General features: G+C 41.2%; 1 protein-coding gene across 1 annotated transcript; it reads left to right on the top strand.

Moving 5' to 3' along the window:
• The first annotated feature begins 5,276 nt into the window (after nt 1–5,276).
• Nucleotides 5,277–10,697, top strand: LOC138880133 (uncharacterized). Its single transcript, XM_070159796.1, has 5 exons — nt 5,277–5,801; nt 6,180–6,607; nt 8,488–8,886; nt 9,073–9,112; nt 10,434–10,697. Exons 1-5 carry the CDS (start codon nt 5,277–5,279, stop codon nt 10,695–10,697), a joined length of 1,656 nt encoding a protein of 551 aa, XP_070015897.1.
• The last annotated feature ends 3,527 nt before the right edge of the window (nt 10,698–14,224 follow it).

Genomic DNA, 14,224 nt, shown 5'->3' with positions numbered 1-14,224 from the left:
CAGCCTTTTTGGTCTCTCTAAGGTGTAAAAGAACTGTCTGTTGAATGAGAAGAAGGCTTCCTTTATAAGGCCGAGGGTCTGCTGTGTGCCTTCCAAGGCAAGGTAGTCAGATTTTTCCAAAATACCCTCATAGGGCATTTTTTAAAACTGATTTTTGGACAGCTGTCCATTTCCTTCAGATATTTTCAATTTACAACCTGTTTTCCTTAACCATTTTGGGCAGCAGTCCATTTAGGAAGCTTCCCATCAGTTATTAAAGATTCTTCAAGTTGAAACAATCTCCAAAATTACCCCCTAAAGTTCCCCATTATTCACTTACCCCCCTTAATTTTGAATGCTCACAATCACAATAACAGTAAACAAACGAGCTAACACTTTCAAACAAATTCAGAACAACTATTGAAATTATGAAAAACTAGCTTGAATACCCTTCACACATAAACATGAATTCAAAAATGTTCTTGAAACAAGAATTAATGCGAACGATGAACTATACTTGACTAATCTCAATGCTTCAATTCCAAAATTAATTCACAAATGTGAAATGAAACCTAGCGAAAAGAAGAAAATCTCATGAATTGAAACCAAATTAAACTCAAACCTTATGAAGCCGATTGTCATTGACAATTAAGAAAACAAGCTAACTAACGAACTTACAACCAGAACATAATGCAATTAAGCAAGAAACAAAAATTCTGAAGGATGAAAACTGGAAAAACAAACAAACAGAAGAGATGAAAAGGAAACCAATCGACGCAAAGGAAATTATCCCAAACCTGCTTCAGCAAGAACTGCATGAACTCGAACAACCTTGAAGAAGAAAGTGAACCTTTGACGGTCATTAATCGGTTGTCCTTAACAAAAGACAAACGATTAATGACGGTTTTGGGTTCACTTAACCTTGCTAAGCCAGAAAGGAACCCAGGGAGAGACTTGGCTATCCGGACCTCTTCTCTACCACTGATGGACCATTTTGAAATGAAACAAACACGTATTTGAGGCAGGAAGGAGATGAGGGGTTGTATGGTGTGATTCTGGGTGGATTTGGGAATTTTTAGGGTTTCAGGTGCTAACCTCAGATCTGAGATTCGAGGCGATGGAGGGGGATTTGAGAGGAACTGTTTGGAGATTTGGGATGGGGAGGTAGAAGGGAGTTCATGGTGTTAATTTAGTGGTGAGTGGACGACGGCGCTGCCACCGGACGGTGGGGGAATTTTGGGGCGGCTACTATGGTTTGGGGGTAGGTTTCTGAAGGTGGGGTGTTGGGACAATGAAATGAGGGGGGTAGGGTGCGTTCGGACATATATATACTCTCCAGGCTTTAGTTCCGAGCATTTCGATCAAGTGGAGATCAACGACTCAGATCGACACTGATCGAAACGACGTAGTTTTATTTGAGGAGGGATCCGGACCGGGTCAGGCCTGGGTTGGGCCGAGTGTTGGGTGGAAAATTGCTTGGGCTGGGAACTTTAATTGCAAAAGGCCCAAAATCAGATTTCTTTGTCATTCTTTTCCTCTTCTTTTAATTTCCAATTTTCCTTTAAATTAAAACTAAAAATAAAAACCTAAATTAATTCCTAAATCAAATAATCCTACCACAATAAATTAATTAACTCTAACTAACAATTACCACAAATAATTGAATACCAAATTGAAAGTAAAACTCCCAAAATTCGAAACTCAAATTAAAAAACGTAAAAATGAGTTATTTTTGTGATTTTTCCATTTTTGTAAAGCAACTAAATTACTAATTAATTCAAAAATGCCAAATTAAATCTCAAATGCAAATGCAATGCATTTTTTGTATTTTTCCATGACTTAAATAAAATAAACGTGTGCATACAAATGCAAGCAAATAATGAAAAATGCTACAAATCTACGAAATTATAAATAATGGAAAAAATTCATTTTTCTTGAATTTATGGGAGTAATTCACATAGGGCAAAAATTACGTGCTCACAAAACATGCACAAGTACCAAGAACTAGTCAAGGCATTGCTGCAGCATAAAATCCACTGCAACCGCAACAGACCCACCGCAGCCGCAGACCATTTAGTGCGGTCCGCGGTGGAAGAGTTCAGAGAGGTGCACTTTTGAAGCTCAAAGCAGTGCGTTCCGCGGAGGATTTCTCGCGGCCGCAGTAGCCTCTTCGCGGTCGCAATCCATTTTATGTGGTCCGTGGAGAGGGGATTCAGAGAGTTGGGAGTTTGGACGATTGAAGCCAGTGCGGTCCGCGATGTGATTTTACCCGGACCGCAGTGAAGCCACCGCGCCCGCGGTGCACTTTATGTTGCCCGCAGTGGCCAAGTTCAGAGACTGAGCAATTGAAGCTAAAAGCTCCAATGTGGCTGCAGTCCATTTCTTGCGGTCCGCGGTACCTCTGTAGGAGTATTTTGTCCAGAAAATTCGACCTAGTATAAATACTTTCTTTTCACATTTTTAGGGCATCTTTTGTAATCTGTTAGATCCCAGAGCACGTGAAGGCCGTTTTGGACCTATTTTGAGTAATTTTGTGGCTAGTTCAACATTGAATCGTTATTTCTTAGTATGTAATAATAATTTATGGGTTATTCTTCATCTAATTTTCTGATGTTTTTCAATTATTATGAGTAGCTAGAACCATTAGCTAGGGTTTTGGCTCAACCCTAGTATGGGTATTTGATGGGTCTTTTATTTTAAGGCTTAGATGTTTATGGGTAGTTGATATTTGGACTGATTTGTATTTTTCATGTTGAATTAGTGGTTGCAAATACTAATTTGTGCCTATTTGACTTGGGTTCTTCTTGAGAAAGAGGGTTTGAGTCTAGGAAAATCAGTTCAACAAGGAATTGGGACGTAATCAAGAGTTTGATAGCTCCAATTAAAGGGTTAAACCTAGAGATAATAATACCTGACTTGAGCCTATATTACTTGCATAATTTGGACACCCAATTGGTCTTGAGAAAGTCAATTAGGGCAAAGTCACTCAAGCTACCGAGAGGTATAGAGTGAGTAATTTCGTGCATTGGCTATATCGTAATTCCCAACATAACATCTTTACCTTAGGCTTTAGATCTAGTCAAGTATTCACCAAGGAGAAAGTCACTTCCCTAGTGCCTCTTTAACTATTTAGAAAACCTTACAAGTATTCACTCCTAGTTTAATTTAGCATACTACTAGTTTAAAAATTAGAAGTAACAAACAACCCAAGATGATTTGAAGTGTAATTAAGAGCACTACGCATTGCTAATTTAGATAGGAAACCATTTCCCAACCAATTCTAGCTCCCTGTGGATTCGATCTCGACCATCTCGGGTAAAAGCTGCTTCGACCACTCTTGTCACTTTGTAGTGGTGTAGGGTTGGCATCGATCACCTTTTGGCGCCGTTGCCAGGGAGCTAACGGTTTCGACTATCTATCTAAATAGTTTTGTGTACTGTTTTTTTTCTTTTGTGTTACTAATTTGTGTGTGTCGCAAACTCAGGTACAAAATGGCTACAAATAATGTACCTCTTGGAGATCTTCCGCCGGGGGAGGAAATAGATGATAATATTGATGATGAGGTTCCTATAGTACCTCAAGCTCAAAGGAGAGGCCTCCAGGCCAATGATAATGTTCCAGACCCTCCCCCACCACCTCCAAGAGTGGCTCCTCGAGTGCTTCCCAACCAAGAATATGCTAGTGCAATTGTCTCACCCTAGATCCGGGCGGGCAATTTTTAAATTACAAATGCGATGCTGCCTTTGTTGGAGCAACGAGGGTATTTCACGGGTGCTCCCCATCAGAATGCTTACAAAAATCTCAAGGGTTTCGTGAATACCTATTGGGGGATCAAGAAAACTAATGTATCAGAGGATGCACTTCGGTTGAGAATATTCCCTTTCTCACTTAGAGGGAAGACATTGGATTGGCTTGAACGACTTCCCAACTATTCTATCACTACTTGGGATGAATTGGCTGATAAATTCATTGCAAAGTTTTTCTCGCCGGGGTACATGGCAACTTTGAGGGATGAAATATTAGCTTTTAAGAAAGATCCCAACGAACCACTACATGAGATATGGGAGAGATACCGGACCATGGTAAAGTAATGCCCCAACAATGATATGACTGAGGCAATGATACAACAGACTTTCTACTGGGACATTAACACAACAAATCAGTGCATAATGAACTAACTCACCGGGGGAAATTTCATGAACACACCGTATGATGAGGCTAATGCAATATTGGATGAAATGGCTGACATGTCTTCCAGTTGGCAAAGTAGAGCAAATGTGCCTCAGGGTGACCCCACGGTCATTCACTTGCACAAAGAACTTCATAATCATGGGTAGGCAATAGCAGAATTGACAACCACAATGAACCAGCTTGCAAAGGCACAACTACAATAGGTTCAAACGCCATGACAAGTTAATGCTATGGAGGGTGTCAACATGCTAGTGAACAAAAGAAGACAAAGAGGTCAATAAAACCAAGGAAGTTCGGATCAATTTAACCAAGATAGTGGTGCGTTCCAAGATGATGGTTATGATGAGCAGAATGAAGAAGTGCAATATGTGAACAATTATTAGGGCCAAAGGGGCAATTCTTCCAACCAACAACAATGGATACCCTAAGGCAATTGGGGCAATCAACAACAACAAGGAAATAGTAATTGGGGGAACAACAACCAAAATTCCAATTGGGGCAACAATGTATCAACAACCGAACAACCCACCCCCATTTCCATCCCAAGGTCCTAGTTCTTCTAACAATAAAATGGAGAGAATTGAAATGATGTTTGAACAGATAATGAAAAAGAATATGGACTCTGATGCTCAGTTGGCTTCCCACAATACTTCAATCAGAAACTTGGAGGTTCAATTAGGCCAAATCTCACAATCCTTGAATACTCATCCTAAGGGGGCTCTACCTAGTGATACGGTAGTTAACCGGAAGGGTGGGAACAATTCCAGGCATGTTATGGTGGTAACTACAAGAAGTGGACGAGGCGATGATATGAATGCCTCCAAACAAAAAGAAATTTTGAGTGATAAAGTTGAGTTGCAAGAAGATGAGATTCCTTTGGTGGTTGAGAATGTGATTGATGAGAACGTAAATGAAGAAGTGAGGATTGATATCCAAGATGCCGAGGTGGAAACGCAGAATAACGTGAACCCGTCTAGGGAACACGTAATAGACATGCCGGAAATGGTTATGCCTAAAGCAAAGTCTCCTTTGACAAGACCACCTCCACCTTATCCTCAAAGGCTCGCGAAGCAGAAAATGAGAATCAGTTTAAAAGGTTTATTGACATGATGAAGAACTTATCTATTAATGTGCCTTTGGTGGAGGCTCTAGAGCAAATGCCGGGTTATGCTAAATTCATAAAGGAATTGGTGACAAATAAAAGATCCATGGATTGTGAAACTATCAAGATGACCCACCAAGTTAGTGCAACGGTACACTCAATGGCTCCGAAGCTAGAATATCCTGGTGCTTTCATCATTCCTTGCACCATTAGGAGTGCAGACGTTGCTAAATCTCTATGTGATTTGGAGGCAAGTATCAACTGGATGCCCTACTCAATTTTCAAGACTTTGGGTATTGGGCAACCGAGGCCGACTTTCATGAGATTGCAAATGGCGGATAGAACCATGAAATGGCCATTGGGTATAATTGATGATGTTCTTGTCTGGGTGGATAAATATATCTTGCCAGCTGATTTTATGATCTTGGATTGTGAGGTATATTATGAGATTCCAATCATATTAGGAAGACCTTTCCTTGCAACGGGGAAGGCCTTAGTTGATGTGAAAGCATGGGAACTCACCTTCCGGGTGGGTGATGAGAAAGTGGTATTTCATGTGTGCAAGTCAATGAAGCAGCTCAACAGTTCTGAAGTGTGCATTTTGTGGATCTTGTCACTGCAGTGATAATTGATGATACTAGTGCAATGGTCAATGTGGAGGACCCTCTAGAGGCGGTTTTGTTGAATCTTGATGTAAATGAGGATGAAGGCCGAGTGGAGTGTGTCAATGCTTTACATGGAATGGGCTCTTACTCTTATGAGCCTAGGAAGACCCCACCAACAAAGCCCTCAATCGAGGAACCTTCGGTGTTGGAGTTGAAGTCGTTGCCTCCACACCTCAGGTATGAATTCTTAGGCCGTAGTTCAACTTTGCTAGTTATTCTTTCCTCGTCTTACTAACATGCAGGTTGATGCCACATTGGCGGTGCTACAAAAGTGGAAGAAGGCAATTGGATGGACATTAGCTGGCATTCGGGGGATGAGCCCCGCATGTTGTATGCACAAGATTATTCTGGAATATGATGCAAAGCCCTCCTTGGAACATCAAAGGAGGTTGAACCAGGCAATACAAGAAGTTGTGAAAATGGAGGTGATTAAGTGGTTGGATGCCGGGGTTGTGTACCCCATCTCTGATAGCTCTTGGACTTCGCCGGTGCAATGTGTGCCGAAGAAGGGTGGTATGACCGTGGTTACCAATCCACAGAATAAGTTGATTCCGACCAGGACTGTCACCGGGTGGAGGGTGTGTATGGACTACCACAGGTTGAATAAAGTGACCCACAAGGATCACTTTCCATTGCCTTTTTTTGATCAGATGCTAGACCGACTTGCTGGGTGTGCCTTCTACTATTTCTTGGATGGGTATTCTGGGTACAACCAAATTTTGATTGCTCTAGAAGATCAGGAGAAGACCACCTTCACTTGTCCATATGGTACCTTTGCCTTTTCTAGGATGCCATTTGGGTTGTGTAATGCACCGTCTACATTCCAGTAGTGTATAATGGCCATTTTGACCGATATGGTGGAAAATATTTTGGAGGTGTTTATGGACAACTTCAGTGTTGTGGGTGATTCCTTTGATGAATGTTTGAAAAATCATGATAGAGTGTTGGCCCGTTGTGAAGAAACCAATCTTGTGCTTAATTGGGAGAAATGTCACTTCATGGTTGAGGAGGGCATAGTCCTTGGCCATAAAATTTCAAAGCATGGTATAGAGGTGGACAAAGCAAAAATTGAAGTGATTTCAAGGCTCCCTCCCCCTACTTCAGTCAAGGGAGTTAGAAGTTTTCTTGGGCATGCGGGGTTCTACCGGAGATTTATCAAGGACTTTTCGAAGGTAGTGAATCCTTTGTGCAAGTTATTAGAAAAAGATGCCAAGTTTGTGTTCCATGAGGGATGTATGCAAGCCTTTGAACTTATCAAGCACAAGTTGACCACCACTCCTATTATTACTGCACCCAATTGGAGCTTATCTTTTGAGCTCATGTGTGACACGAATGATGTTGCGGTTGGGGCGATGTTGGGTCAAAGAGTGAATAAAATATTTCATCTGATGTACTACACAAGAAAGACAATAAATGATGCGCAAGTGAACTACACGGTGACTGAAAAAGAACTTTTGGCTATTATGTTCGCAATGGAAAATTTTCGGCCATATCTCATGGGCACCAAAGTCATAATTCACACCGATCATGCCGCACTCCAGTACTTGATGACGAAGAAGGATTCAAAATCTAGGCTGATGCGATGGGTCTTGTTACTTTAAGAGTTTGATTTGGAGATTGTGGACTGGAAGGGCAGTAAAAACCAAGTGGCGGACCACTTGTCCCGCTTGGAGGAGGAGGGGAGGCCTCGTGATAGCCTAGAGATCAATGATTCATTTCCCGATGAGCAACTCCTTTCTGTATCAGTGAATGGTATGCCATGATTTGCGGACGTGGATAATTTCCTTGTGACTGGCATAATCCCGTATGAGCTATCTTCTAACTAAAGGAAGAAGCTCAAATGGGATAGTTTGGACTTTTATTGGGATGAGCCATACTTGTTCAAGATCTGCACGGATGATGTGATTCGAAGGTATGTCTCGGAGGAGGAGCAATTGATTATCTTAGAGGCTTGTCATTCCTCTCCCTATGGTGGACATTATGGCGGGGCGAGGACGGCTTCAAAAGTTCTTAGTTGTGGATTTTTTGGCCAACATTGTATGAAGATGCAAGTGAACTTGTGAAGAGATGCGACAAATGTCAAAGAGCGGGTGGAATTTTGAAGAAAGATGAGATGCCTCTCAATACCATTCATAAAGTTGATATTTTTTTATGCGTGAGGCATTGATTTCATGGGCCCATTTGTTAGTTCATGTGGGAACACATACATTTTAGTGGCAGTCGGCTATGTTTCAAAGTTGGTTGAAGTTGTGGCTTTGCCCAACAATGAGGCCCGGAGTGTTGTTGCATTTCTCAAAAAGAGCATTTTTACTAGGTTTGGCACGCCTCGAGAAATCATAAGTGATGGGGGGTCTCATTTTTGCAATAAAGCTTTTGACACTTTGCTTGTAAAGTATGGTGTCAATTACAAAGTTTCTACTCCTTATCATCCTCAGGTGAGTGGCCAAGTGAAGTCTCAAACAGGGAAATCAAAAGTATATTGTCAAAGACGGTCAATACAAATAGGACTGATTGGTCAAAGAAGTTGGATGATGCTCTATGGGCTTATAGGACTGCCTACAAGACTCTGATTGGTATGTCTCCGTACCGGTTGGTGTTTGGGAAAGCTTGCCATCTACCGGTTAAGTTAGAGAACAAGGCCATATGGGTTTTGAGGAAGCTGAATCTTGAATGGGATATGACAGCAAATCTTCATGTGGAGCAGCTTAATGAACTTGATGAATTCCAATTCCATGCCTACTCCAGTTCGTCCTTATACAAGGACAAGATGAAGTGCCTATATGATAAGTATGCTCGTGGCAAGGAGTTCAAAGTGGGTGATTTGGTTCTCTTGTTCAATTCTCGGTTACGTCTGTTTCCGGGAAAACTTAAGTCAAAAGAGAGTGTACCTTTTCAAGTGGTTTTTGTGACTCCATTTGGTGCACTTGATTTGAAAAACAAAATGGGGAGGTCTTCAGAGTGAATGGTGGCAGAGTCAAGAACTACCTTTGAAAGATTGATAGCAGCCACATGGTGGCATTGATCCATCTAAAGTGATTTGATGGTAACCTATGTCGTGTCGCGATGTTAAATTAGGCGCTTCTTGGGAGGCAACCCATGTGTCTTTTTTTTGTTTTTCTTTAATTTTCTTTGTAGTATAGGATTTTCTTTTGGTCTAACTGGTTGTGAGATGTGTGTAGGATTGATTTGATGCAATGCAGGAACTAAACTAGAAAAATGGAAAAATGATGCACTCTCTGAAGATTGGACTGCTGCCTTAATGCATTTTTCACGGCCGCAATGGCGTTGTTGCGGGGGCAAAATTTTATTGCGGTCCGCAGTGTTGATTGGTAAAAAAGTAGTGGTTCTCTGAAGATTGGCATCGTGGCCGCAATGCATTTTATGCGGTCCGCGGTGCCCCACTGCGGCCGCAGAGCATTTCTTGCAGTCCGCAGTGGTTGTCTCCCCAGAGCTTTATGTTTTTGAGTACCGCGGACCGCGATGCATTTCTTACAGTCCGCGGTGGGTAGGTAGAGTGGGTCCAAGGTTCCTTTTCTATAAATAGAACCTCAGGCCTTCATTTAAAACTTTTCGCTCATTTGATCACTAAATAGAAAAATATTGTTCATCCAACCCTAACTACAAAAATTCAAACTCTCATTCTAACTCATCTGTGTTGCATTTCATTACTGGTAATTTTAATCTTTTTTTAGTTTTTAACTTTGTTTTCTTTTCTTTTAATTAGTTAGTTGTAGTACTTCTTCTTCTTCTTATTCCCTTTTCTTTAAATTTGTAGCGTAGGTTTACTTAATGTGTTTAGATTAGGGTTAATCAGTGGCAAACAGTGATTGAACACCTAGGGGATCAATAACATGTGAAAATTAGGCTAAAATGTGAAGAAAATTAAAACCCTAGGTTGTGTTGCTTGGTTAAGCTTATCACGACCGCATTGGGTTTTTCTGTGGTCCGCGGTGCTTCACTGTGGTCCGCAATGCCATTTTGTGCGGACCGCGGTGGTAAAAGTTTAGAAAGTCAAATGTTGAGTACCGCGCAGTCGACTTTTCACGGTCCACAGTGCCTTACCGCGGCCGCAGACCATTTCTTGCGGTCTGCAGTGCATGTAAACAGAGAGTGGGTATTCTGACCCCCACCTCAATGCAGACTGCGGTGCCATTTTGTGCGGTCCACGGTGGTCCCTTTACGGCCACACTACATTTTATGTGGTCTGCAGTTTGTAGTCTGCAACTCTTTTCTTCTATGTCTTCAATTGTTTTCTTCTCTGATTCTTCTGATACTGTGATAGTAACAAGCTTCAACTGAATTTCACTTGCAGAAAATGGTTAAATCACGAGGCGGTGGTGGAAAAAAAGTAAAAAGGAGAGCCCCCCTGGGGTAGGGGACAAAGCATGATCAGATTGACCCCCCAAGTCCGGCAGGCAATCAAGGACACTAGGAAGTCAATAAAGGCTGTGGATAGAGCTGCTTCCCATTCGGGAAATGAGTATTTGCCCTCCTAGGAGGCATCTGACTTCGAGTTAGTGCCGGAGTATGTTCCTGACTGGACCGAAAGGCGAAGATTGAGAGTTACACCTCCGGGCACTCTTTCAGTTGCAATTTCTTCAGAGTCGTCTGAGGGCTCAGCTGAGAGCGGTGATGATGTTTCTTCTACTTCACCTACAGCTTCAACACCCGGTGAGGAACCAATAGAAGAAGAAGAAGGAGGGGGTGTGCCTCAAGTAGGGGGTAGAGAAAACTCGAAAGCCAGAGGCTTGGCAGGATAGATTTGTTAGTGAGCTTGCTTACCACAAATTCTAAGAATGGTGGCCAGAGAGGAAGTTGATACTTGAACGGAGATTTATTGACAAGGATCTTCTGCCTCACAACCCAAATGTGCAGAGGCAATTCAGAGAGAGGCCGGGCTGGGACTATTTCATAGGCAACGTTGAGGATGCAAATGAGCACTTAGTCAAGAAGTTCTACACTAATACTTCCCACATCAAAAAGGGAAGTAAAGTGACTAAGGTGCGAAACTTGACAGTGAAGTTTGATGGCTAGACAATCAATGAATACCTGGACTTTCTGGATGAGGATGAAACTTTATACTTAGAAAAGGTAGTATTGGGAGAGGATGCCCGTCCGTGGTTAGCAGAGTACTTGGCCCAGGTACCACCCTAGCATGGTTGACAGCGGGAGTCAAAATTTTGAGGAAAACCCTGAACTTCGAGGCAAAAGGGTAGGAGACATTTGTTTGCAGCAGGCTAGACCCCACCACTCATGAGAACTCTCTTCCTATCTCCCAGGCAATTTTGGTAGCTTCTATCATGGTAGGATACCCGATCAACATCGGGAATGTTATGTCCGGGGTAATCACAGGGGTGGTCAATGAAGGTGTGATAGATCATAACCCTTCCCACATTTCCTGACTATGTACTTTGAGGATCAGGATGTAGAAAAAAGGAGATTCGATGTGAAGGTGAAATCAAAGGCACCCTTTTCCTGGTACAACCTCAAGGGTGAGGACAACCCCAAAGACCCTAAAGGCAAAGCCACTGCCTCTATTGGCCAGTCTGAAGAGCCAGTAGTAGTAGTAGCTTCTTCTCAGCCTCCTTCAGGCATACCAGAGACTGCCCCAGGACCCTCTACTTCCACTGCCCCAGATATCCCCTCATCTTCAGTCTACCCATTGACTGCCCATCGTTTGAGCCAAACCCTTGCCAGTATTAACAACTGGATGCAGGCAGCCACTTCTAAGCTGTCTGTGCTTTCTACCTCAGTGGCAACCCAGTCTGTACCCCTTCAGCCACAGGTTCCACAGTCAGTGGAGGATACTCTCAAAGAGCTTCTGGACAACCAGAGGAAGCTCCTGGAGAACCAACAATTAATATTGGAGGCTGTAGGTTCTCATGTCAAAGCATTGAAGGAGCTGACAAAGGAAACAAAAAAGTTGAGAAAAACTCAGGCATCAAAGGAGTCAGTGAAGGGGTTGAGGGTGGAAATAGAGAAAATGAAGGCTGATTAATTGCCCTTGAAGCTATTATTGCATGACCCAATTCCAACAACCCAGCCTGACCCAGAGCAGGAGTTAGAGAGGGCACCGAAGAGGAGAAAGATGATCCATGTACTGATGATGCAGTGATTGAGTTAGCAGACCTCCAGGATGGTTCCTCCAACCAGCCCCAGGTCCCAGTGCAGACATAGGTTACAGGGATCCAGTCACAGGTTCCTGAGCAGTCCAAGGACCAAGGACCCAGGATCATGATCCTATGCAGACGGAGGACGAATAGGGAGTTTTCTTTACTCTCTATCTTATTTTGAGCTATTTTTGGTTAGTTAGCATTGAGGACAATGTTAGCTTTTATTTGAGGGGGTAGCCCTATTTGGATGATATGTGTTGATACTCAATTTTTTCCTATATATTTTATAGACATATATATACTTTTAAAATAGCATATATATACACATATATAAGCATGCACAGGGTTTTTATAATTTTTCTATAATTTTAAAGGTTTAAATGATTTAATTCTTCCCCTTTTACTTATAAAATTTTTAATAATTATCCTTCAAATTATTGTTGTGGTAGTTTAGCCTTCTAAATCCTATATTTAGGCCAAAATAGTGCTTAAGTATTTTTTGTGCATTTTTTATAATTGCGTTTGCATTTTTAAAAAACTAATTTGCATATATTTTGCAATACTAGCCGTATTAACGCATAATTACGTTTATATGCATAAAATGATCTTCTATAAATTATATTATAAATCATCTTAGTACACGAAATTATTTTTTAGAAATCATCTATTATTTATTATAAATTATATTGGGTTAAATTGGTTATTTAAAACTTAGCCAAATTGTATTTCAATTTTAGCTTAAATTCAACCCAATACCCCAGCCCAATTCCTAATTAAATAATCCGACCTAGGACTCAAACACTTCCTACCCAACCCAAAACCCTTCAGATCCTGGTCGTTGATCTTTTAGATCAACGACCCTCATTTGTTCTTTCCTTTTTAATTCCAAACGACCCCTAACCCTAATCATTTCTCTACATCTGTCGCCCTAAGATCCTTTCCTCTCTCAAAACACTCTCAGCCTAACTCTAATCTCCAACCGCCGACCTCCCATCTCCGGTCATCTCCGGTGACCTCTCATCGTCTCTTAAGCCTCCAATGGCTTCTCTCATGCCATGCTTGCTTTCTCTAAGGTCTTCAAGGGCCCAGGGACATGCTTACTTGTATCTAGGGTTCATCTCCTGCCTGTTCTTGGATATTCCAGTGTGATTTCAAGCAAGATCATTCTATATTTGCTACGACCCTTGGATTTCTGGACCGGTTTCTTCATCTCTATGTGGGTTCTTTCGAAACCCTAATTTATTTTCTATACCTCCTTGACCTGTGTAGATCTAGGATGATTTGAGTTTGTTTCTTGAATGTTTTACACTATCCTCAAGGTTCTTTACAAGAATCATGTGATTTCAAGTGTTTTTCGTTTTCTTCTAAAACTAGGGTTTTTAGAACTTCTTTTAAAACCTTGTTTAACTGATTCTTTATGTTTAAACTTCTATTTCTTGCATATCTTGACTGATTCTATGAGTTTACTCCATCTTTAACTCGTCTACATTGAAAGCCCTAATTTTCAGGGTTCTTTCATTTGGTTATGTGTATTCATGACTGACCGGTCCTCGTTTTTTGAGTTTTTGTGATCTCTTGTGACTATCTTGCCTTGATATGTTTCTATAGAGTCTCTTAGCCTAAACTTACACTGATTCTATGTGCTTGTGTTCATCTTAACTATTCAAAACTTGCCTCTTTCTCATTGAATCAGTATTGTTTGACTCTCATGTTTGCTAGAGTTGTATGTCGACTCTTGACTATCTATGTCTTACTTTATTTATATTCTAAACACTGACTCATGATTTCTCTTTGATTGATTCTGAATTCCCTATTTCTTGGTCTAATTTGAACATTTTCCTTTAGATCTTCGATCCCTACCTTTCTACTCAATTTGATTGATTCCCTTACCTTGGCTGCATTAGTACTTAGTTCTTACTGACTATCTCCTTAATTAGAGTTTTTCTGAACCTAGCCCTAATAGTTTACTCTATGCCTACTATGTTCGAATTATTTCCTTGCCTACACATTGATTTCTTTCCTTATTTGTTACTTGTTCTTACCGTTTGAACTGATTTCCTTAAATTAAGGGAGTACTTGTGCTAATTTTGGTCTAATTAGTTATGAGTTCCATAATTACTATATAATTATGATTCTTGCCTTATTTTACCTAGTTTCGAACTACTATATATACA

Source organism: Nicotiana sylvestris, chromosome 10 (genome assembly GCF_000393655.2).
Source record: "Nicotiana sylvestris chromosome 10, ASM39365v2, whole genome shotgun sequence".
NCBI classification, from domain to species: domain Eukaryota; kingdom Viridiplantae; phylum Streptophyta; class Magnoliopsida; order Solanales; family Solanaceae; genus Nicotiana; species Nicotiana sylvestris.
This window is presented reverse-complemented; position numbering and strand designations above follow the sequence as displayed.